This window comes from Monodelphis domestica, chromosome 3, assembly GCF_027887165.1.
Source record: "Monodelphis domestica isolate mMonDom1 chromosome 3, mMonDom1.pri, whole genome shotgun sequence".
Lineage (NCBI taxonomy): Eukaryota > Metazoa > Chordata > Mammalia > Didelphimorphia > Didelphidae > Monodelphis > Monodelphis domestica.
The window spans coordinates 310,585,029-310,611,219 of NC_077229.1; the positions used below are offsets into that span (position 1 = coordinate 310,585,029).

The window sequence follows — 26,191 nt, forward strand, 5'->3', positions numbered from 1 at the left end:
TCTTATACCATATAATAACAGTGATAATAACAATAATAATAGCTAACATTTATATAACACCCTGTTGCCAGGCACTGTCCTAAGTGCTTTCCCAATATCATTTCATTTGATCCCTGAGAAGTAGGAGCTATTATTGTCCTCATTTTATAGATTATGGAACCAAGTCAAACAGACTTCAAATAGCTTGCTGAGGGTCACTAAGCTAGTGTCTATGACTAGATTTGAAATCATTGTTTCCTGATTTCAGGCCTGGCACTTTATCAACTACCATAATCTCAAAAATAATTTTTTTTAAAAACCTAAATATAAATGGGCACACTATGCAAAATAATTAAAAGAGAACAAAATCAGGAACCTTTCATAACTGTAATTATTGGGAGAATATTTAACTAAAGAAGAGCTAAAAAGAGATTAAAAACAGAGGTATGCAATTTTTATTACATAATTTAAAAATTTGCATTAAAATTAAAAGATGAAATTAGAAACAATGTACTATAAAATACTTGCATAAACATCTCTCTCATAAAAGTTCAATTTTAAATATATAGAGAGAATTGACACAAAGATTGAGAATCATTTACCAAGAGATAGGGGCCCAAAGAATATAAGCAATTTTCAAAAGAGGAATTGAAATATAAATAACTACATCAAAATATGCTACAAATCACTAATATAAATAAATATAAATTAAAACAACTCTCTAGGTTTATCTCAAAGTGTGCAAATTGGCAAATATGGTGATGGGAACAATATAGTTTGGGAAGGTTGTCAGGGGACAAGCATATAAATACACTGTTGGTAGATTTTTGCAATTATTATATCATTAGCTATGAGATTGGAATAATTTAAGAAAAGTTATTAAATTGTCTGTACCTAATGACACAGCAATTTCATTACTGACTTTATAATTCAAGAAAGTGAAAGGCAGAAATAGGTCAATCGTCTATCAACATAATCGGAACAGTACACTTCACATTTGGGGAAAGGCTGAAAAAGAACTCTGATATATGAATGAACCGAGCATCAGACAATAAGAAGTGATTAATTTGAGGAAACCAGAGAAACATGGTAAGATTTATAAGAATTGATACAGAATGAAACAATCAGAACCAAGAAAACAATACACATGACAACAATGTAAATGCAAGAGATCACATTAAAAAGACTCCAAACTGAAAAACAACAGGAAACAGTTTCATTATCAAATGAAACATACTTCTTCCTCATGGTAAAGAAGGAGAGAGGGGAGCATCAGGACAGAACATCACATACTTCAACAACTACAATGACTCTATAGGAAAATTTTGCTTAATTGCTTTTCTTTGTCACATAGTGGGAACATTCAGTAGTATGTGTATATATGTATAAAAGTATGTAAGAGGGCATTGTAGGATATAAAGCCAAAAACATATCAGCAAAATGAATATTTCGATACAGATTAGTTTTATTTCCTTATTTTCCCTAGCCTTCTCACTACCATAATGGCAGTGCTTTGCTTCCCAACCAGATATCACTTTGGTTTGTCATTTTGGAACGACATTTCTGCAGGGAGAAACACTGGCTAATCAGGGAAGGTGTAAACTCATAGTTCATTCTGTTAACATGTTTCAGTCATATTCTGGAGGGAGCTTCTTACAGGAATGGAATGATGATTTACTTCCTGTAATTATTCAAGACTAACTTTCACAGCTTATACAGTCATTTCAGGTGACAATTGAAGTCCAGCTGTGTAAGAATGTTGGGGACTCACTTTCATTAGGTTCAAACTGGAGATCACCAACTTACTTTACAGGAATCAGAGTATATAGCAAGCAGGTGGTGGCAATTCTGTGAACTTGAATACAACTCCCCAGCCAAGAAGAAAAAATTCTCAGCTGCTGTTTCCAATCAGCTGCCAAATTCAATAGGTAAACACTCAAAAAGACTTCTTTACTTAAGGATAGAAAATACTGGGAAACGTATGTACTTATAAGCCAATAAAGGCTATGCCCTAAACATCTGCAGTAGTGTGATCTGTTGTGATGGAATATTGAAATGAGCCAAAGTCTGCAGGAGTCCTATCACCTTTGAAGAAATAGCAATCAGATTATTACTACCTGAGAACTTCAATCTACAAATTGCTACAAATTGCCTACTGTTCAGGCCTTTGAGGAGCTCTGAAAAACTGCTTCCTATTACCCAGAATAAGGAAGACTGATTCCTTTGTGTGTGTGTTTTGACACCAATCCTGTTTCAACAAAAACAGCAAGAAATTTCCAGATTTCAAGCCATTCTCTACCATCCTGTGATATATGGTCTCTTGTTCTGATAGCTTGCACTTCTTTCTGTCAACGTTACACCAAAACTGATTGCTTTTTTGGACAATTTTCTCTCAAAATAAGCCTGTTTTCCCCATCATAAAGTACTATGAAGATCATCCTTCATAAAAAGCAGAACCTAAGACAATGCAATGCTAAAACAGGGTCATAATCCCTGTTCACTACTTCAACATGAATGATGATAGCGATGACGAGGGGAGATAATGCTCACTATTGAATCACTGGCCTTACCAAAAAGGGGGTGCTTTAGTATGTCTTCATATAAGAGACTTTACTGACACAATAATATGTTGGACAGCAAGCATAACATGAACATGCCTTCTAATCATTTTCAAAGTACACTTTTTGCAATTTTTTTAGCATTAACTCTGCATACACTAGAGAAGTACACTGCCATTCATATTTTAACAAAGGAGGAACTGAGTAATGAAGAGGGTAATTCTCTTATTTATTGTTACTATCAGTGGGAGTGGCAGAGTTAGGATTGGAATTTACAACCCTTATCTTTTGCAAGGATATAAAGTCAATTTGATTATTTTTCAAATTCTATGTTAGGGGCAGCAGTGATTTCCACTTGCCATATAATCAATGAATATTTACTGACTGCCCACTATGTGGTTGGTGCTATAAGTGGGACAGAAAAGGAAGAGGAGGGATTTATAACCTAGTGGGAAAGATAATATCCATGAATCAAAAGAAAATAATATCCGCTAGTAGTAATTAAATATGACATTATGTCATAGATCAGAATAAGTATTGTAGAAATTCAGAAAAAGAGAAATTCACTCAAGTGTTCCACAAAGATCTGTTCTGGCTCCTCTTTTTTTCTCTCTCTATATTTTCTATCTTGGTGGTTTCCTCAGCTGCCATACGTTTAACTATCATTACTAAGCAGATAATTCCCACATCTATACAGTTCATCCCAAAAGTCTTAGCACAGTTCAAGTCCTGATCTCTCTCTTGAGTGCCAGCCCTTCTTCACCAAATGTTTACTGAATATGAACAGAGAAATGTCTCAAATATCTCTCAAGTTCAATGGATTCAAAATTAAACTAATTATTTTTTTCCTTCAAATGTGCTCATTTTCCATAATTTTCTATATCTGTTGAGGGTGACATTGTAACAGCCTTCTAATTAGAATACCTGACTCTACTTGCTTCCCTATCAATCCATCCTCCATATAACTGTCAAATGGATGGAGATTCCTAAAAGACTATTTGTTCTTCTACTCAACAAACATCAGTAATTCCCAACTGCTTCTAGGATTTATACAAAATCCTCAACTCATCTCACCTCACAAAGTTACTCTCTTGGTGTAGACCCTCTTGCCTAGACTCACTTTAGTTGTTTAGCTATCTTCTTTTACTTTAGAATCTTCTTCATTAGTTTCCTATTGTCTTTGCTAACCCCTTGGCTAACAGTCTTCCCCATCTGATCTTGGCTTCTTCAGTGATTTCACGTCACTATTTCCCATACTTTACCTTCTATTCAAACTAGTTTACTAGTTGTTCCTCATAAAGGACATTCTGTTTGCTATCTCTGTCAAGAAAATACATCCTTTCCCTCTCCACTATTTAAATTCCTAGTTTCTTTGAAGGCTTAGCTCAGAAGGGCTTTCCGTGGAAAGAGACAGAATGTTAATATTCTCTCCCTCTCATCAAATTATTTATTTGTTTATGAACATATTGTGCCCCCTAGTAGAAGGTCAACTCTTTGGAATCAAGGCCTGTTTTACAGTTCTGCTTTTGTATCTCTAGAACCTAACACAATGCCTTGTTTGTAGTGACTACTTAAAATTTGCTTTTTCCACAAAAGAGATGTGCTTCACAGAGTAGGGTAGATTGCAGCCAAGCAGACAGGGATGAATATTGCCTGGGATAAAAGGAGAAGGTCACTCCGGGAAAGGTGGACAGTTTGAATGAAGACAGAAATAGTTTTGAATGTGGGGGATTGTTGGAGTAAAGAGGAACCATGCTGACTAGTGTGGCATATAAAATCACAATCTCCATTTGCTTAAAAAAGCAGGAATTTTTGTATTATTTATAAAAGTCTCTTTATTCTTAGACTAGAAATTATAGACAGAAATGGAATTGCCCTGATACATATAATCAATGATATCAATATGCCCTTGTATAATATATAGGCATATTATGCATATTTCATTTATATATATAACATATAGACATATATACAAAATATAGATATATAAACATTTTTGGTGTTGAAGATCCCTAGGGCAGTGTGGTCAAGCTATGTAGCCCTTCTCAGAATTATGTTAAATGCATAAATATAAGATTACAAAGGAAACCAATTATTCTGTTACATGGTTGTTGAAGTATTTTTTTAAAAACAAGTTCATCCATCTCAGATTTTAAAAATCAACCCCCTCATATTGCAATTTTACAGAAGAGGGAAGAATCGGCCAGAAGAGGTGATAAGATTTGCCCCAGGTCACAAAGTTAGCTGCTGGCAAAGCTGGCAGGAAAACCCAGATCTACTAGTTATTCTCCCAGGATTCTTTGTACCAAACTACAGAAAGCTTAACACAAAGGAAATCGTTTAAGAAATGTTAAACTTAGTTTCATGCAATGGGCTTAGTTGATAAATAAAGTAGTGGGACACAGTAGATACTGACTGCTCTGACGTTGGATTCAGGACAAGGTTTGGGTTAAAATTTGCCTCTGGTACACACTTAGTCATGTGACTGAAGGGAAGTTACTTAACTCCTCTCATCTTCAATGTCTTCATATTTAAAAAAATATTGAGAATACCAATAAGTATGGACACCCCACTGGTAATTAGGAAGAACAAATGAAAGTCTGTGTAAGGCACCTTGAAGATTTAAAGTAGTAATATAAATGTCAGACATTTATATGAGTAACCCTGGGCATGTCATTTAATCTCTATAGGCCTCAGTTTCCTCATCTGTAAAATGAGAGGGTTGGACTCAGTGACTTAAGATTCCTTACAACTCTAAATCTGTGATAAATTGAGTTATTATTTTAAACCATGCAATCATCAAATAAAAATGCATTCCTGCAACAAAACCAAGATTCCTCCAATAGAGAATGAAGGTAAAAGGAATATAGTTTACTTAGTCTCTTGGGCACAACGGATCTTGCAGCCTTCTTTTGGTATCACCAGGCCCAGATGCATCCTCAGCCTGCAGTTAGTAGGCCCTGTATGAGGCCAAACATGTGTGCCTGGGTGCATGACAGAATATTTGATCTGCAGGAAAAAAAAAAAAAGATGAGCTCCTTTAATCAAGGTTCCTTCTTTCAAACACTTTTGACAGGTGCCTAAAGAATTGCCAGTTTAAAGTGAAAGACATATTTTTGTCATTTGGGATTAGAGATTTAGGAAGACTTGAGTTTTGGTTTCGTACTTTATTTCTGAGGTGTTTAAAACTAATCACAATTAAAATTCACACTTTCTAAAAAGGTATATAGTTAATACAATGTTTTCCAGGTTCATCTTTTTAGGTCAAATACGTAGAAATCTGGCTCATTAAAACTAGAATGAAAGAAAGCCTAATGAAACAAAGAAATTCAACCATTCCTTTGAAAACATCAGAGATCATTTTATGTGTTTCCTCTAGTCTACAGCTATAGTGGAAAAGTCAGAAATACCTGTCCTCTTCTGCACCCCGTCGTTTCTGGAAATTTTTCTAGTAAAGCACAGGTTTTAGGAGCTCCTCTGCAAGAATTTTCATTTTTTCTTCCTAAATAGATAAATAATAAATGCATTGTTAGGGACAAACTACCAAAAAAAGTTCTAATACATGCAATGAAGGTCACTAATAGATCTATATATTTTCATACTGGCATTATCAATGAGAAACCTGAAGCCCAAGGAAAAAAAGTATCCTTATCAAAAAGAAGGTAAGACAAAATGAGTATTAGGATAAAGTCTCCAGTGTCTAGACTCTCTTTTTCTTTCTTCCCCTGTCTCTGTCCATCTCTCTCTCTCTCTCTCTCTCTCTCTCTCTCTCTATATATATATATATATATATATATATATATATATATATATATATATATACACATATACATATGCATATACACACCCCTATTGTGTTTTACTGATGATGTATGTGATGAATGCTTTAAAAAAGAAAAAGAGCTTGTGCTGCATGACTAACTTAAAAGTATATCTTTCTGAGACTAGATTAAATTCTGGTGTTTAAAGGAAGGTTGGAAGAAGAATGTCTTTATATGAAATATTTATTAAACAACAAAGTTCACTATAATGTTTGACTTTCAAATTATATGAAAACTCTTAGAACATAGTGGTCATGTAAAATGAGGTCCTACCATATAAATATATAAAATAAACTCAAGATTAACTCAGAGGGAAAGCACTAACATTGAGGGAGATTGGGAAACATCTCTTAAAGAAGGTGGGACTTTAGCTGGGACTTGAAGGAAGGCAGGGAAGTCAAAGAAGAGATGAGGAGGAAAGCTTTCCAGGCATGAAGGATGGCCAGTGAAGTGCCCAAAGACTGGAGACAGTGTGTCTTTTGAGGGGAAGAAAACAGAGCTGAAAGTGGGGATTTTTAAAAATCATTGTTTTCACTAAATTTTATCCCTACAGAAGAACTCAGCCCATATTTCTAGACTGTGGACCCCTGTAAAATAATTAGGAAGGTATCACTTAAAAAAAAAAAAACTAAAGCAGGGAATAGAGACCAGGAGGAAGCCAAATCACCAAGTTTTTGCATGGATATTAATGATGAATGAACTCCAGGAGGGGATCAGAGAGGGAGAGAAAAAAAAAATCCTAAGAGGACACATTTGGCATATTATTCTTCTTCCCACCATTCAAACAGACCTAGTAGCTGTTACCTATCAGTGATACTCCATCTCCCACCAGTGCCCAAAGGCTATCTCAGAATATACTTCCTCCCCAATATCTGTAGCTCCCTTCAAAGCATAGCTCATTTCACCTCCTTTAAAATCCTTTCCTGCTCCCCTCATTTAGCATGACGCTTTCCCTCTTGAAGTTATTTAGTATTACTGAGTACCTGTAATAAACACTTTGTAGTTCCTTAAACATGAACACGTATTCCACAAATATAGCCTAAGTTTCAAAGATCAGTGATAGTTTCATTTTTGTCTTTGGGTCCCAAGCACCCAGAAGAGTGCCAGCACTTAATAGGTTACTATTGTTTGTTGCAAATAGACTCCAAACCCCACTAATCCCTAGAAAATACAGGTGCTCCATACAGATTATAAAAATAGAATTAGAAGGTATCTTTGGAGGACATCTAGTTCATCCTATTGAATCTATGAGAACATCTTGGCTATTGCTAGCCACAGAAACACTATTTTAAGGGTCTTATTCACTTTCCATTTTCTTAAATTACCTAATGATTACCTTCCCTTACCTAAAACACATGCATCCCTCTCCTTTGCTTGAAACTTGTCATTTTTCCTTGAAGAATCATTTGGCTTCTTATAATCATTGCTCCCAGTTTTTTAGGAAATTGGTAGTAACCTTTGATATCAAAGTAAACAGTAGGGAGAGGCTACTACCTACTGAGAAATTAGGAAGAATATCTCATAGGTGGTGGGACTTGAGCTGAGCCTTTATGGAAACTGAGTACAGTGTGTTTCAGGAATAGGTGAAGGCATTGAAGTAGAAGAAAGAATACCATGTGTGAGGTAGAGCAAATAGGCTGGTTCAACTAGAATGTAGTCATGAGAAGAGTATGTGAATCAGTCTTGAAAGACAGGTTGGTGACAGATTGTGAAAGATTTTAAATACCAATTGTTGTTGTGCAGTTGTTTCAACTGTGCCTGACTATGACTTCATTTGGAGTTTTCTTGGCAACGATACTAGATGGTTTGCCACTTCCTTCTTCAGCTCATTTTATAGATGTGGAAACTGAGGCAAGAAGGTTAAGTGACTTTCCCAGTCAAATCACACAGCTAAGAAGTTTCTGAGGCCAGATCTGAATTCAGGAAAACATCTTCCTGACTCCAGGTCTGGGACTCTATACCCTATACAACCTAGTTGTCCCTTAAATACCATTCATAGAACTCCTTTTTTCCCCCTCTGAGATGCAATGTTTCCTCGTATGGGATCTGTAAGCATTTTATCTAAAAAAAGTATTTTTCTAATTGTATTTCAATATAATTGTTTTTCTTTGTAATCTAATATACTTTATTTTTTGCATCAAAATATAATTCTGAGGAGTCCAAAGGCTTCACCAGACTAAAAGCAGTCTGTGTTACAAAAAAAGGGAAGTTAACAGGTATTAATTGTTTATTGTGTGCCAGGCAGAGTTCTAAGGTTAAGAATTTCTGTTCTAGAGGCACTAAGATGCTACTGAAGCTTTTCAAGTGTTATATGGAGTGGGAGGTATTACATCAGAGAGAAGCTTTAGAAATATCAATTTAGCAGAAGTACAGAGAAGTATGGCTTAGAGAGGAGGGAAACAGGAGGAAGAGAGCCACAATTATGAGATAATTGAAATAGTATAGAAGAGAGCAGCTAAGGGCTTGAACTATGGTAGTGGTTATGTGAACAGAGGAGGGTAGATATCAGAGATGTTGTGGAAGGAACTATGGAAAAAATTTAGCAAATAACTGGCCACAAAGGGTGAAGGGTAAAAGAGAATGAAAGAATAAAGAAACAAGGATGACTAGACTACAAAGTTATGAACTTGGGTGACCAGAAGGATGATGTTCCTTCTAGAAATATGAGAGAGATTGAGATAGGCATTTACAAACACACAAGTGGGTAGGGAATTGTACAAGATAAATACACATACAAGTAGAGATACATAAAGTATAAATAAATGTTTCTAACAACAGAAGAATAACAGACAGAATTACTTACTCTGAACTGGAAAGGACCAAATCAGATAAGCACATATACTAAATTCCAGTTGTGTAAGGAAATAGAATCAGCACTAGGGATATATAAGAGAGTGCTGAAGAGATTGCTATTTGGGACAATTTAGCTCTAAAATTAGTTTTAGTTTTAAGAAGAGTTTTGCAGGTAAATGTGCTACATTTTGGCAAAGAGGAAGGATGAGTTCATTTCAGTCAAGAATATGATGGAGAAGAAGGATCTAACACATGAGAAATGGGAAGAAGTAACCTGTAAATGGGATGATGGCATCAAGATCTTAGTTGCAGTAAGTTATAATTTTTGGCTTAGTAGGTGATGAAATAGATAAGTAACTCAGTAACCAATTTTGTAGATGTTACATCTACAATTGGTTTTGTGCAAAAGAGAAATGATACAAGCAATCCAATAGTGACTTTCTGGGAGAGGGAATAATAATAGTTTTTATTTACAAATTATAATTTAATTTAATTACAAATTATAAAATTTCAGAGTTGGAAGGGCCACCTAGCCCAATACATACTTCTCCCACCTCTACCACATATCTAACTCAAGGGGGCTTTGCTTGAAAATTTCCAGTAGGGGTGGGGACAGGAAGGAACTTATCAGGAAATTTCTCCTGATATCCAGTCTAAATTGGTTTCTTTGCAACTTCTAGCCATTGCTCAAATAGTTCTGGCCTCTGGGACTAAATAGAACAAGTCTAATCTCTCTAACAGTCAGCCAATAGCCATCATCAGCCAATAGCCAATAGCCAAAAGCAATTATTAAGTGCTTACTATGTACAAGGTACATCTGTCTTTCATATAACATTCCTTCAAACACTTTAAGCCTCCTCTCTCCAACCCAAGTTTCTTGGCTAAAAATTCTTCAGATTTTTATCATTCTCTTCATATGGCATGAACTTGAAACTCTTCACCATCCTCATCACCCTCAATTGGATATCTCACTCTTTCTGGAAGTGATGCTTCTCTTAAATTTTTTCCCCTGAAAGGAAATTCCAATGATATGGACAGCTTAAATAAGATCTATATGGTTAATACTTGCATACTCATTTAAGGCTGTTTCTACCTGTTTTAAAAAACAAAAGATTGAAGACTTACTACATAACATATACATATGTGACAACCAACCACCTCTGACTGCTCAACACAGAACCCAAGCTTCACTTGTCTGAATAGAGCCACAACTCTGAAAAATGGCCTTCTGCTAAATCACCTTCAAGGTCTACCATATGGACAGCCTTTGGAATACATGGAAAGCTAATGCTTAAAGAAAGAAGGTTCATGCTAGTTTGATACAGGAATCCTTGTGCAAAATGACTTTATTGTTCAGGTCATGTTTTATGCTCCATTAACCACTGAAAAATTTGCTAAAGCCAAGGAGGATTCATGCCAAAGGGGCTGCTTAGAAAAATTTCATGTAGATGAGCTCTTTTCTGAAAATTTGAGTTTCACCTCACAGAGGCTACTTCTTTCACACATTCCTCCCAGCCATCATTCCGTTACTAGTGTACAATTTGCCTGGAGCATGATTCACTGTATTTGAATGAAATCAAATCCAACTTGAGAGGCTGTAGTTGGTTGCAGAGAACTTGATAGAGAGAAGAAAAAAATTCAGTTCCTAAGAAAGTACTTTATTCCTTCTCTCCTTTCTTTAAGGGGTCAAAAGATGCTGTCTCATTCCTTTGGTCCACATTCTCTGATGCCTCCTAGAAATGATGAAAGTCATATACTAACTAATGTCCGTATGGGCCATGTTGTTCAGTCTTGTACTCCTAATACTTCTCTCCTATCGTCCAAAAGATAGAGTAGAAATCATCCAACTTGAGACCATCAGACCCTCCAGCAATTGCCTACAGGTAAGTTAGCAACAGGGAGCTATATGTAGGTAGCCAGGTTCAATCAGGTCTTATCTGGTATGAGCACCCAAGTCAAGCAGACCTCTAAAGATCACCCTCAAGGTAGCAGCAAAACTACAAGTGCCTGTATTGTGTTTCTCTGATGCCTGTGACTAACATCTAGAATTTTAAAAGGGGAGTAAGGACTATTTTATTTACTTTTAAACTCTCTCCTTTGCGAAGATAAATGGGATACTTCCTATATCGAAAGAGCTATTTCTGGGATCAGCTGGCCATTAGAGATTAGTAAATTGATACATTACTTGGTCTATAAAAAGAGATTTTATTACATTTTAGATACATATACTCTACACAGATACGTGAATTTATAACACAAAACAATTGGGAAATCCATGTGTCAGGTGTAATGACAACGTATCAATGAATTGATGGCCAAATTATTAACTACAAAATACTTTTTCTTACCTTAACTACTGGTGACTTCGTATATATGTACCTTGTATATATGTTGTGCCTTGCTTATAAGCACATTTGATAGCAGATTCTGCAGTGGTTAAAGGTAACACAATGGATAGAATATTAGCTCTGGAGTCAGGAAGACCTAAGTTCAAAATCGGCCTTAGACACTTAAAGAAACTAGCTATGTGACCCTGGCAAATTACTTAACCTCTGTTAGCCTCAGTTTTCTTAACTGTAAAATGGGAATAATATAATAATATCTTAGAGACAAATGAGATATTTGTAAAGAGATTAGCAGAATGTCTGACACATAGTAGGTTATTAGTAAATACTTGTTTCCTTCCTTCTTTCATGTTTAAAAATTATTTGAGAGGGAGCAGCTGGGTAGTCCAGTGGATTGAGAGCCAGGCCTAGGTCCAAATCTGGCCTCAGACACTTCCCAGCTATGTGACTCTGGGCAAGTCACTTAACCCCCATTGCCCTTACCACTCTTCTGCCTTGGAACCAATTGACAGTATTGATTCCAAGATAGAAGGTAAGAGTTTTTTTAAAATAAAAAATAATAAAATAAAATAAAAATTATTTGAGAGGTATCAGAGGTTTTAATGAATTTTTCTGGAAGATCCAGTAGATTCTGAAAGGGAGGAGGATATTTAATGAAAAGAAACTGACTCTGAGGGACTATTAAAAAGAATGTTATCTACTTCTAGAAAAAGAACTGTTGGAACATAAATCCAGATGAAAACATGGTTTATCACTTGTTTATTTGGGTATATGATTTGGGGTTTGGGTTTTACAAAATTATTCCCTTACAAAAATGAGTAATATGGAAATATGTTTTGTATAATAATATATTTGTATAATCCATATTGAACTGCTTGTCAATTCTGGGAGTGAGGAGGGAAAAAAGGAGCGAGACAACATGAACCATATAACTTTGGCAAACATGGAAATTTGTTATAAAAATAAAATAAAGACATAATTTTTTAAAAAAGAAAGAAAAGGGGGCAGCTGGGTAGCTCAGTGGATTGAGAGCCAGATCTAGAGGAAGGAAGGAAGGAAGGAAGGAAGGAAGGAAGGAAGGAAGGAAGGAAGGAAGGAAGGAAGGAAGGAAGGAAGGAAGGAAGGAAGGAAGGAAGGAAGGAAGGAAGGAAGGAAGGAAGGAAGGAAGGAAGGAAGGAAGGAAGGAAGGAAGGAAGGAAGGAAGGAAGGAAGGAAGGAAGGAAGGAAGGAAGGAAGGACGGACTGTGAAAGGCAGTGGGTCTAGCGAAAATAATTCTGGGTCTGGAGTCAGAATACCTGGATTCACACCTTGGCTCTGATATATAGCTAGCTGTGTGACCCTTAGAATGCTATTACATTCTCAGTTTCCCCAACTATAAAAAATTTCAATACTACTACCTGAACTACCTACCTCACAGGGATGTTGTGAGGAATGTTTTTGTAAATCTAAAATCCTTATGCAAATGTGAATTCGTAGTAGTAATATCAACAAATCTGGTTGCCAATAGACCCATTTTTGGTCAATGGGGTCAAAAGATAAACCAATGTCTTGCTCATGACTTGTCCATCTATCTCCATTCTTAACTTTTCCTCCTTTTCCTCCACAGGGTTCCTAAGAAAGGTTTTTCTTCTTCCTTTTATAGTGGTCAGCTTATCTCTACATTCAGGATTCTGAAATGATTCATCCTATTCTCTGTTAATCCAAAACTGGAGGTAAGAATTATATAAAATACAATGCATAATGATAAAACTCCACCTTCAAGGGTCTATTCCAACAATGTATATTCAGAACTTAAGAGAACATAAGATAAGATGCCTTGAAAGACAGAACAACAGACACAATGTTGTTCAGTGACGTTCTGATTATAAATGTCAAGTAAGGAATAAAACAGCAAGTTTGGTGGATCCCTGGGGTAGGATTTATGGGTTGACATGGAAAAGAGGCTAAGAAGGCATGGAGGGTTGTAATTTGCTCTGCTGGAGGAAGTTTCAACATCAAAAAAATCACAGATGTACCAAAGTGTCCCAAAAAGTACTGTTTGCTTGCCTTGATGAAAAATAAAATGGTTTATGTTTCATAAACAAGTAATATGGGGATAAGACTAGAAATGGAGACAAATTGTGGAGGGATCTAAATGCCTTTTTATACTTTATTCCTTAAGCCACTGTAAGCCATTAAAGGATTCTGAGTAAAAGGGTGATAAAACCAGAGCAGTAAAGTTTACTGTGTATTTTTATGGATCTTGCTACTTTTTACAGCTTAGTCTCATAACTTGGGTGACTCAGAATAGCATAATCTGAATGCAAAGGGAAACTCACAGAAGTCATTTAGTTCAATCTTGAGAGGAACCTGTTATAACATCCAGCTACTTTTGGAAGAGTCAGGATTGGAACTTGTAACTTCCCAAGGTAGAACATTCCATCGTCATTCAGAGACAGGAATATTTTCCTATATTAAGCCAAAATCAGCTCCTCTGCAATCTCCAATCATTTTTACAGGTCTAGATCCACAGGACCAAGTAAAACAATTCTCTCACAAAAATTCCACAAGGCAATTCTTCAGAGGCATTAGGGTATACTATGTATATAGGATAAAGCTCTAGCTCAGTAAGGGAATCTGAGTTTGAATCCTTCCTCAGGCACTTGCTAGCTATGTGACCCTTTCTTTGACAATCAGCCATGGGATGAATGGCCACTGAACTTCCAACCTAGGCACAACAGAGGGACTCAGTCTCAAAAAAAAAATAAGGAAGACATTTACAAAGTAAAAGTATATAAATACGATATTTATAACAGCTCTTTTTTGGGGGCAAAGAATTAGAAACTGAAGGGATGTCCATCAATTGGAGAATAGCTAAATAAGCTGTGGTACCTGATTATAATGGAATACTATTGCAACAAAGGAAATGACAAACAGGATGTCACAAGCAAACCTGGAAATACTCACATGAAGTGATGAAAAGTAAAGTGAGAAGAAATTCACATCACTTCTCTGAAACTCAGTTTACTTATCTGAAAACTAGGTATACTATACTAATAGCACCTACCTCACATAGATGTTGAGGACCAAATGAGATCATGTAGGAAAAGTTCTTTGCAACCTTACATTATCATATAAATGTGAATTATTATTATCGTCATCATGTTACTAGTTTTTGAAAATAAATCTCAGAATCCCTTCCAAATCATCTCTCCTCCAAGAAAGGTGATCTTCCTTTGAGAGATGATTTAGTCCAAATCTGGTGATCTTGCCATGGTGCCTCAAGATAAAAATGATCATAGATTTAGAGCTAGAGAAAAACTGAGAGATGACCAAGAAATGATCTCACTTTACAAATGAGCAAACTGAGATCTAACTGGTTACAATGACTTGTCCAAGGTCACAATTAGCAAAGCATTGCCAAGTTTCAAACCTGGGTCTTTTGATTCCAAATCTAGCATTTTCTCCATCACATAAGTCATACATTTCAATAAATTCCTTTATTACTAATTCATTTCTAAAAGATTGTGTTTCTACAGCTCATGGGCACTTCAGGATGAACTGAAACAGGGTCAAAGCAACCAGAACTCTATATTCCCATGTAAAATACAGGGGAAGGTGTTTCTATGTTGTGAATAACAACAGCAATAATTACTGACACTTAGTGCTTTAACGTTTTCAAAGCCCTTTACAAACATTTCATTTGAGGGAACAGAAACTGAATCATTTCCCAGCAGTGTCTGTTAAGCTGTCAGCACTACTTTTGTTCATATCATCACTTTGTGGTAAAGCAAGGCATGCATTTTAATCTACGTTGTGCAGATGGGGAAATGTGGGCTCCTAGCGGTTAAGTAAATTCTTGAGGACACACTTTTAGTTACAGATCCTGAATCTACCTGGGTATCCTTATTTCTAGGTCTCAGGGCATTTTCCAGGAGACCAGACATTCACTGCAGCAGATTTCAAAGCTAGTGAACTTGAATTTTAAATACAGCACACAATTACTGCAAGGGGGAACAGTAGAGAGAGAACCAGACCAAGAGTCAGAAAGACAAGTTCAAATCTCACCATAGACATTTACTTATTGTGTGACTGACCAAATGCACAGTCTTACATGCTTTCTCAACTCCTTGTCCATATCAACCTGTAAATCCTATGCTGGAGATTACCAAATCTGCTGCTTTTCACCAGCATTTGATATAATTCTTAGCTCTAACTTTGAATTAGCTTCACTTAGAATGAATATTTTAGGGTGAATTATTTTAGAGAACAGGGTCAATTATTCTAGAATAGTGATGTAAGGGACAAGTCACATTATAGTCTCTTAAATTCTGTATGTACATTTTTGGAATGGACCCCTAACGGTGGTATTTATAACCAAGCACAGTATTTGGTATAATTCGTATTTCAAACTTTGGATGAACAGAGAAGAGGGTGAATTATTTCAGAATACTGCATATGGGAACAAGTCACTTAATCTCCATCTGGTTCAATAAAATAAAGATTATAATATACCTGCCTCCCAGGTTGTCATAAAGATAGATGAGATAATATTTATAAAAATCTTTTCAAACTTTAAATTGTTGTATACAGTAATCCCTCACCTATTGTGAGAGTTACATTCCAGAGGCCTCCATGAGAGGTGAAAATCTGTGAAATTGCGGCATTATATTTATTTTATGATTTACATATATACATATATATGCTTTAAAAACTCTTCCCATTCACCTATACACCTTTTTCACACTCTTATTAACCTTTCCCACACTCTTATAAATACTTCATATGCTCTTAAACACTTTCTACACTCTTAAACCTATGTAATTTTAACATTTTACAAAAACTTCAGAAAAACACACTGCAAAACAACACTGCATGCAGCAATCAGACATTGATGTGAAGTGGACAAGGAGAGATGCTGAATTTATGGGCAAAGTGTGGGAGAGCAAACAAACTGATGCTATAGTCACTAAGCCAATCAGTGCCCAGGATACAGAGCATAGCGTTGTGGTTGGTTGCCTTTTGTTCCCTCAGCCAACAGTGTGCTGAACTTGTGTAAGCAGTAATGGCATACTGCATTTCCATTGTGTACAGTACAGTATTCATTCTCAAAATCCCAGGATATAAAATTAGTTATATTTTTTTTAAACCCAGGAAAAGTGAACCACAATATAGCAAGGGATGACAATAAATGCTAGTTGTTGTTGTTACTGCTACTACTGCTGTTGATAAATGTGTGCCTTGCTTTAACATAAACAACAACAAAAACTTCCTGTCTAGTATTAAAATCTAAAAGTATAATTACCCTTCCTCAGGAGAAACTGAGTAGATTAATCTTCTTTAGAAGTTCTTTAAGTCTAAAGTAGCCTTTGAGATCCCTTCCAACTTGAATTTCGTGATTATAAGAATATGAAATATCATATACATATACATATAATATGCACACATGCAAAAAAGAGGCAAACATAATCATGAAGGGATTCTAGAAATTATGGTTTTTTCAAACTGCTCAATTCCTCTAACTGCCAGGAATTCAAACTTGAGAAAATATTTAGAGTATTGTATCATTTTATGTTATCTGATGGAAGTAGGGGAAAAAAAAATTATTAGTGTACTTACCTTGCTGCCATAGAGTAAATTGGCTCCAATCACCCTTTTCTCTCAGATTCTCATCTTCAGGAAGGAAGAGACCTTGGGTTTTATCTAGCACAGCAAGGCCTTCATCACGAATTAATTTCCAATTTTTTTCTAAGATCTGAAAAGAGAACCAAAGTTATTTTACTAAAAATGCATCCAACTGAGCACCTTAATAACAATACTAAACATAAAAATAACAATAATGAAATATTGAATGAAATTTACAGTTATATGGTTTTATTCATTTTAATTTCCCCTGATAACTCATTATTATGGGCATAAAAACAAAAGTCGGATCATTTTCCATAATCAATTACTTAAAAGTTTTGGTAATCTCTAATAATTTTAGAAGACAATCCTTTGAATTTGTTTTGATTTTTCTTGAAGGCTAAAAGTGTACTTTAAAAATATTATAAGTAATTAATATTATTGGTAACGAAGGATATTATAAGCTAACAGAATTGACTATCTTTCCTTTTACACTAATACTTTGTAGCAAGCTCAGGTCAACAATCTTGGCATTAAAAACTCAGAATATGAATTGCTCATAATTTCATCATTCATTAGAATATGTACTAAAGAGTTTCTGTAAATATTAAAATTAAAAAATTACATGCAACGTTTCTTCTATGGATTTTGATACCATTTTATAAAAATACAAGAAATAAATGAAGTTATTTTTTGACCCTGGACCAAGCATATATGTATACACACACACACACACACACACACACACACACACACACACACACACACACACTGGTTAACTTCTAGAGGTGAGAGGGAATCATAATGGCTTCAACTCATTAGAAAAGTCATTCGGAGTGGTAAAGGAGACATTTCAGACAAGAAGATGAAGCTGTGAAGCAGGGTGGGAGCTATGGGAGTGATTCCAAAGAAAAAAAATGTAAAAAAGATACTTTGTACAAGGCAAAAAAATGTGCAAGACTTTGTGTCGAGAGAGATTTAAAAGGTAAGGTTGCAGGAATAGTCGAGGATTAACTCTGAGGTTTAAGTCTATGTGACTTGAAGGATAAGGTTATCAATGAAAACAGAGAAGTTATAAAAGGGGCAAAGATTTAGGGACAATGCTAATGATTAACTTTTTACATTTTGAATTTAAGCTACCTATAGAAAATCCAGTTGAACATCACAGGTTTATAGAATTCAAATTAGAAGGATATTCTGAGTCTATCTAATCCCAATTTATTCATTTTAGAGATGAGGTTTAGGGAAATAAATGAGTTGCCTAAGGACACATAGGCAGGGAAAGTCAAAATTGAGATTTGAATTCACATCCTCTGACTGTTGAATCAATGCTCATTTCACTGTCCTAGGTGCCCTTCTTTGGATATGTAATAAATAATTGGTGAAAAAGGTCTAGAGTTAAGGAGAAACTGGGGCTGGATATGTAGACACGGGGATATAGAAGTAATCTTTTAACCTAAAGGATCTGATGAGCTCCCCAAAAGAAAGTATAGATTGAATATGAAACTTGGCACTTTTAGGATAGGATTTGGGTAAGGGAAACACAATGGGGAAACATATAAATAAATCTGCTTTATTATTTGGGAAGGGAAAGGAAGAAGGGCATAGGGATATACCTGTTCTTATTCTTAAAACTAACTAAACATGAATTGGAAATGCAAATCAAAAAACTTGAGAATGAACACATTAAAAACCCCCAGAAGAAAACCAAACTAGAGATCCTAAAAATTAAGGAGAAATTAATAAAATCGAAAGTGATAGAACTACTGCACTAATAAATAAGACTAATAAATAAGTACTGGTCAATCTAATTAAAAAAAGGAAAGAAGGAAGGCAAATTAACAGCATCAAGGATGAAAACGGGGACCTCACCTCCAATGAAGAGGAAATTAAGGCAATCATTAAAAACTACTTTGCCCAACTATATGGCAATAAATGTACCAACCTAGGTGATATGGATGAATATTTACAAAAATATAAATTGCCTAGACTAACAGAAGAAGAAATAGATTTCTTAAATAATCCCATATCAGAAAAAGAAATACAACAGGCCATCAAAGAACGTCCTAAGAAAAAATCCCCAGGGCCTGACGGATTCACCAGTGAATTCTATCAAACATTCAAAGAACAGCTAACCCCAATACTATACAAATTATTTTACATAATAAGCAAAGAGGGAGACCTACCAAATTCCTTCTATGACACAAACATGGTACTGATTCCAAAGCCAGGCAGGCCAAAAACAGAGAAAGAAAATTATAGACCAATCTCCCTAATAAATATAGATGCAAAAATCTTAAATAGGATACTAGCAAAAAGACTCCAGCAAGTGATCAGAAGGGTCATCCACCATGATCAAGTAGGATTTATACCAGGGATGCAGGGCTGGTTCAATATTAGGAAAACCATCCACATAATTGACCACATCAACAAGCAAACCAACAAAAATCACATGATTATTTCAATAGACACAGAAAAAGCCTTTGATAAAATACAACACCCATTCCTATTAAAAACACTAGAAACCATAGGAATGGAAGGGTCGTTCCTAAAAATAATAAACAGTATATATCTAAAACCATCAGCTAATATCATCTGCAATGGGGATAAACTAGATGCATTCCCAATAAGATCAGCAGTGAAACAAGGATGCCCATTATCACCTCTCTATTTGACATTGTACTAGAAACACTAGCAGTAGCAATTAGAGAAGAAAAAGAAATTGAAGGCATCAAAATAGGCAAGGAGGAGACCAAGTTATCACTCTTTGAGGATGACATGATGGTCTACTTAAAGAATCCTAGAGATTCAACCAAAAAGCTAATCGAAATAATCAACAACTTTAGCAAAGTTGCAGGATACAAAATAAACCCGCATAAGTCATCAGCATTTCTATATATTTCCAACACAGTTCAGCAGCAAGAACTAGAAAGAGAAATCCCATTCAAAATCACCTTTGACAAAATAAAATACCTAGGAATCTATCTCCCGAGACAAACACAGAAACTATATGAACACAACTAAAACTAGACTTGAACAATTGGAAAAACATTAACTGCTCATGGGTAGGACGAGCCAATATAATAAAAATGACCATCCTACCCAAATTCATCTATCTATTTAGTGCCATACCCATTGAACTTCCAAAAAAATTTTTTTACTGATTTAGAAAAAACCATAACAAAGTTCATTTGGAAGAACAAAAGATCAAGGATATCCAGGGCAATAATGAAAAAAAAATACAAAGGAAGGGGGCCTTGCAGTCCCAGATCTCAGACTATATTATAAAGCAGCGGTCATCAAAACAATTTGGTACTGGCTAAGAGACAGAAAGGAGGATCAGTGGAATAGACTCGGGGTAAGTGACCTCAGCAGAACAGTATACGACAAACGCAGAGAACCCAGCTTTTGGGACAAAAATCCACTGTTTCATAAAAACTGCTAGGAAAATTGGAGGACAGTGTGGGAAAGATTAGGTTTAGATCAACACCTCACACCCTACACCAAGATATATTCAAAATGGGTGAATGACTTGAATATAAAGAAGGAAACTATAAGAAAATTAGGCAAACACAGAACAGTATACATGTCAGACCTTTGGGAAGGGAAAGATTTTAGAACTAAGCAAGACTTAGAAAGAGTCACAAAATGCAAAATAAATAATTTGGAATACATCAAATTAAAAAGGTTTTGTACAAACAAAACCAATGTAACTAAAATCAGAAGGAAAGCAACAAATTGGGAAGCAATCTTCATAAAAACCTCTGACAAAGGTTTAATTACTCAAATTTACAAAGAGCTAAATCAATTGTACAAAAAAATCAAGCCACTCTCCAATTGATAAATGGGCAAAGGACATGAACAGGCAGTTCTCAGCCAAAGAAATCAAAACTATTATTAAGCACATGAAAAAGTGCTCTACATCTCTTATAATCAGAGAGATGCAAATCAAAACTCTCTGAGGTATCACCTCACACCTAGCAGATTGGCTAACATGAAGGCAAAGGAAAGTAATGAATGCTGGAGGGGATGTGGCAAAGTGGGGACATTGATTCATTGCTGGTGGAGTTGCGAATTGATCCAGCCATTCTGGAGGGCAATTTGGAACTATGCCCAAAGGGCGATAAAAGACTGTCTGCCCTTTGATCCAGCCACAGCACTGATGGGTTTGTACCCCAAAGAGATAATAAAGAAAAATACTTGTACAAGAATATTCATAGCTGCGCTCTTTGTGGTGGCCAAAAACTGGAAAACGAGGGGATGCCCTTCAGTTGGGGAATGGCTGAACAAATTGTGGTATATGTTGGTGATGGAATCCTATTGTGCTTAAAGGAATAATAAAGTGGAGGAATTCCATGGAGACTGGAACAACCTCCAGGAAGTGATGCAGAGCGAAAGGAGCAGAACCAGGAAATCATTATACACAGAGACTGATACATTGTGGTACAATCGAAGGTGATGGACTTCTCCATTAGTGGCAATGCAATGTCCCTGAACAATCTGCAGGGATCTAAAAAACACTATCCACAAGCAGAAGATAAAACTGTGGGAGTAAAAACACTGATGAAAAGCAACTGCTTGACTACAGGAGTGGAGGGGATATGAATGAAGAGAGACACTAAATGAACACTCTAATATAAATACCAACAACAGGGAAATGGGTTCGAATCAAGAACACATGTGATACCCAGTGGAATCATGCATCGGCTATGGGAGAGGTGGTGGGAGGTGGGGGGTGGGGGGGGAGGAAAAGATAATGATCATTGTTTCCAATGAATAATATTGGAAATGACCAAATAAAATAATGTTTAAAAAATAAAAAAAATAAACTAACTAAACTATATTAACTATGTTACTTAACTAAAAACTTAACCAAATACCCCAATCCTCACAGCAGGAGTCCAAAATCAAATAGAGACAGGATCCTTTGTTAGATGTCCAAGCAAGTCCTGATTTCCAAGTAAGACTAATGTTGCCACAGCAGCTAGCTACTGGGAAAAACTCCTTCCACAGTTTGATCACAGGCAAACTTCTCTTAAGGTCTTTAGGAGAGTAGACTTGATCAATCCAGGAGAGCAGACACCCTCAGAAGACAAACTGTTGGTCCATAGAATCTTCCCAGATCCACAGGCTCAGGCTCCCATGTGACCCTTGGTCATACGTCACTGTCAATCATACCTAGGTTTGCATTTTTCAGTTTTTGCAGTTTTGCAAATTGCAAACCTTTTCATCCTTTATCACAGCTCCCACCTTCTGACAAAGAGGTACCTGACTCCAGATAATGAATGAGGATGTATTCTTAGAGAATGCCATTGTTTTCATTTGTTTTGATCTACTAGACTTATTTGTTATAAGGTAAGACTTAAACTCTGGGGAGGTGGAAGGGAGATTTTAGTGGGATGGGAGGGATAGAAAATTAAAAAGAATATAAGGGAACACAAATAAAACTGTTTTGTTGCTGCTCTTTAAAATTTCTTGATATAGAAACATATATATATATATATATATATATATATATATATATATATATATATATATATATATAAGTACACACATATAGCCAGCTAGGTGGCACAGTGGATAGAGTTCTGGGTCTGAAGACAGGAAGATCTCAGTTCAAATCTGGTGTTGGACATTTACTACCTCTTACCCTGGGCAACTCACTTAACCCTGCTTGCCTCAGTTTTCTCATCTGCAAAATGAGCTAGAGAAGGAAATAGCAATGTACTCCAATATCTTAGCCAAGAAAACTCCAAATGGGGGTCACAGAGTCAGCTATGACTGAGATGAGCGAACAACAACCAAACACACACACATACTATCTTTCTATCTATCTATCTATCTATCTATCTATCTATCTATCTATCTATCTATCTATCTATCTATATCCCAAAATGGACAAGAGTTATGATCCAGGAAAAGAGATTTAAAAGGAGAAGCCAAAGGTAGAAGAACAGAGAATTGTGTCAAAGGAAAAACACGGATGGATGGAAGAGAAGCTGAGGAAGCAGTGGTAGCTGACAATATTAACTGCTACAGTGAGGTAGGGAAGAATAAGGACTGAGGTAAAGCCATCTAATTTGACAATACTATATGATCTTTAATAATTTAGTGAAGTTGGAAGCCTGACAATAAAAGATTGAGAAGTGAGTAAGAGGTGAGAAAGTGGAGATAACAAGAACACACATCTTATTTTAACTTGTGGCTGTGAAAGGGAGGACAGCTTTAAAAAGGCAGAAACATCAATGGCTCCTTAATACCTTTAGAATATAATATCTCTCCTGCTTGATATTTAAAGGCCTTAACAATCTGGCTCCAATTTACTTTTTCCAGATTATTAAACATGACTTAACTTTACACATTTTACATTCAAAGTTGCCAAGTTGCTAGTCTCTGAACTTGGTCCTTTATTTTCTGCCTCTAAACCTTCACAGACTATTCCCAGTGCCTGAAATTCAGTGTCTCTTCCTGCTGCTTCTTGGGAATCCCTACCTTATTTCAAAACTTAGCTCATTTGTCCTCTTCCATGAGAAGCCTTTCCCAATCCTGTTAGTTAATTCAACAATCAAACAAAATTTTATTAAGCACCTACTATGTGTCAGGCAGTATTTAAAGGATTGGAGATATAAATATAAAGAATGAAACAACTCCTACTTGTAAAGACTTTACTCATATTGAACATATTAATTGCTGGTAGTTAGTGGCTTACCTTCCCAATCAGTTATATATTGATCTCAATACATGTTTTATCATTCAAGGGGCACATGAGAAGTTTTTTGAGGCAAAAGATGTTTTAGAAAGCATGTTAAAAATCTGGCCAACATAGTTTGAGATATGTTTTCAAAGGTAGAAATATTTAGTCCCAGGTGGTTTGCTTCTGAGAATTAGCAAGTGAACCCCATGGATTAATTGTATTTTATAAAGAAGAGGAATTAGTCTCATCTCCATACTCAGTTGCTATTCATTTCATCAAAGACTTGTACTATGAGAAATTAGTGGGTCTCATCACTTCTATTTAGGACTTCTCCATTCTTCCCCCCTCTCCCCCAAACCATGGTTCATGCACACTTGAACAACAAAGGTTATAGGACTTTTGGCTATGAATAGAACATTCTGTAAAACACAGGTATAAAAATACTATTCTGGAAAACATAGGTCTACAAATACTATTTTAAAATATGATTCCTTTTGTAATTTGGACATATTGCATGCTTCACAGACAATCTCTTGACCAAGAAATACGACTAAAGAGTTATATATAGTTTTTCAAGTTCTGACAAGAGCAGTTAGCTAGCTTTATTGTATCATAGTCCATTAAAAGAGAGATTCCCAGGAAGAATATATTTGGGACCCGAATATATTATATGGTTTTGAAGCATGTTGACTTTTTGTGTTTAAGGATTTAGGAGGGTGACTGAGTAATAGAAAAACGAATATTTAAATTATAATATGAAAGGTGAATCAAATTCACTTAATAAAAATTACTTCAGAGACTTGCATATTTGATGGATATTTTGCAAAAGCTAAATTCAATAAAAATATCAAGGCAAGATCATCAAATTCAAACTCTAATCCAACAAGATAAAGTGACTAGATTTATGAATAAGTCAGACATGGGCAGCCAATTAAAAAAATACTTTTACATGTTTCATGATTTTAAAAAATGTCTGCCCTACACATGAATAAAAGAAAGTAAATGTCTGTTTATTAATCCCTTTACCAATCTACTGAAGCAATTCACATTTTGTTTTAAAGACCTAGAATTTCTAAATAGGAATGGATAAGGAACCCATTTGCCAGAGACAAATGATTCATTTGGTCTTACTCAATCTAATAAACTCATCTTATTACAAATATATTGAAATACATATTTGAACCTGGAAAGCCTTTTTATGCTTTGGCTATCATTAAATAAAGAGATCTTGGGATTATCAAAGTGATATATGTTATACTACTGTCCATAACATCTTATTTGTGTGAATAGGATTTTCTGCTGTGTCTATTAACAAAACAGAATTTTGATCTTGATTTATGTTTGAGAAAGAATTACATGTACATGTAGCAAAATCATCAATGATACTATATTCTGAGAAATTTAGCACTAGAAAACAATTTACTCATCACCTTTGGTGATACTGAAAGTTATTTTGTAAATTATGAATATGAAAATTATAAAAGGGTTATCAATATATATTGGTATATGCTATTATTTTCTAACATTTAAGTTTTATATATGCACCATTATATATTTGTGATACATCTTAAGTTTATGTGAATAAAATAAGAGCTAAAAAAATTCTCTGTATAAATTATTTGATAAAGATGGGAAAGGATGACAATTTTAAGTAAAGGGGTAGAGGCATTGCCAAATAAAGTTTGGAAATTATTGATTTAACTCTGGAACTTATTTCTTCAACTGAATCCATACTGAAATGTGTATGTAAATCACCTTACTTTTTTGGTCTACTGTTATATAAACTGCTGAGATATTTTAGGAACCTGCTTATTAGACTTGGGAGTCAGGAAGATCTGAGTTCCAAACCTTTTTCAGTACTTACTAGCTCAGTAAGCCCAGGCAAATAATTTGCCTTCAAATTGAACCTCACATCTCAAATTTGGTTTCCTCATTAGTAAAATAGAGATAATTATAGTACATGCTTTTCAGAGTTGTTGTGAATATCAAATGAGATACCATATGTTGAAGGGCTGTGTAAACCTTTGACAGTATAAAATTGTAAACTATTATTATTATTGTTGTAAATCTTCTCAGACCTTGGCTATTAATTTGATAAGAATGTCCCTTATGCCATCATTCAGGTCACTGAAATAAAGAAGTGTAACAGAACCAAGGTCAAATCCAATGAAGGAATCTTCATTGATAGTGACCTAATAATTAACACTCATTGGATCCAGTTGGTCAACCTATTTTGAAAGTATACAATTGTATCACCTCTCTCTATGTTGTCTATAAGGATGACAGACAAGACTTTGGCTAAAATCCACATATACTATCCCTATGGTATGTCCCTTATCAGCTAAAACCTAACTGACCAAAAAAAAAAAGGAAATGAGGATTTGGGGCATGACCTG

At 35.3% G+C, this 26,191-nt stretch overlaps 1 protein-coding gene across 10 annotated transcripts in view; it reads right to left on the bottom strand.

Annotated features, from left to right (window-relative positions):
* The window catches only part of ASPH (aspartate beta-hydroxylase), a 261,874-nt gene that overhangs the window by 11,363 nt on the left and 224,320 nt on the right, over positions 1-26,191 (bottom strand). For all 10 annotated transcript variants that reach the window (XM_056823966.1, XM_056823963.1, XM_056823968.1 and 7 more), the window contains 3 exons: positions 17,096-17,231; positions 5,948-6,039; positions 5,413-5,546 (listed from right to left, as the gene is read on the bottom strand). In XM_056823966.1, coding sequence (XP_056679944.1) covers positions 5,413-5,546; positions 5,948-6,039; positions 17,096-17,231 — 362 coding nt within the window. The remainder of the gene's footprint in view (positions 1-5,412; positions 5,547-5,947; positions 6,040-17,095; positions 17,232-26,191) is intronic.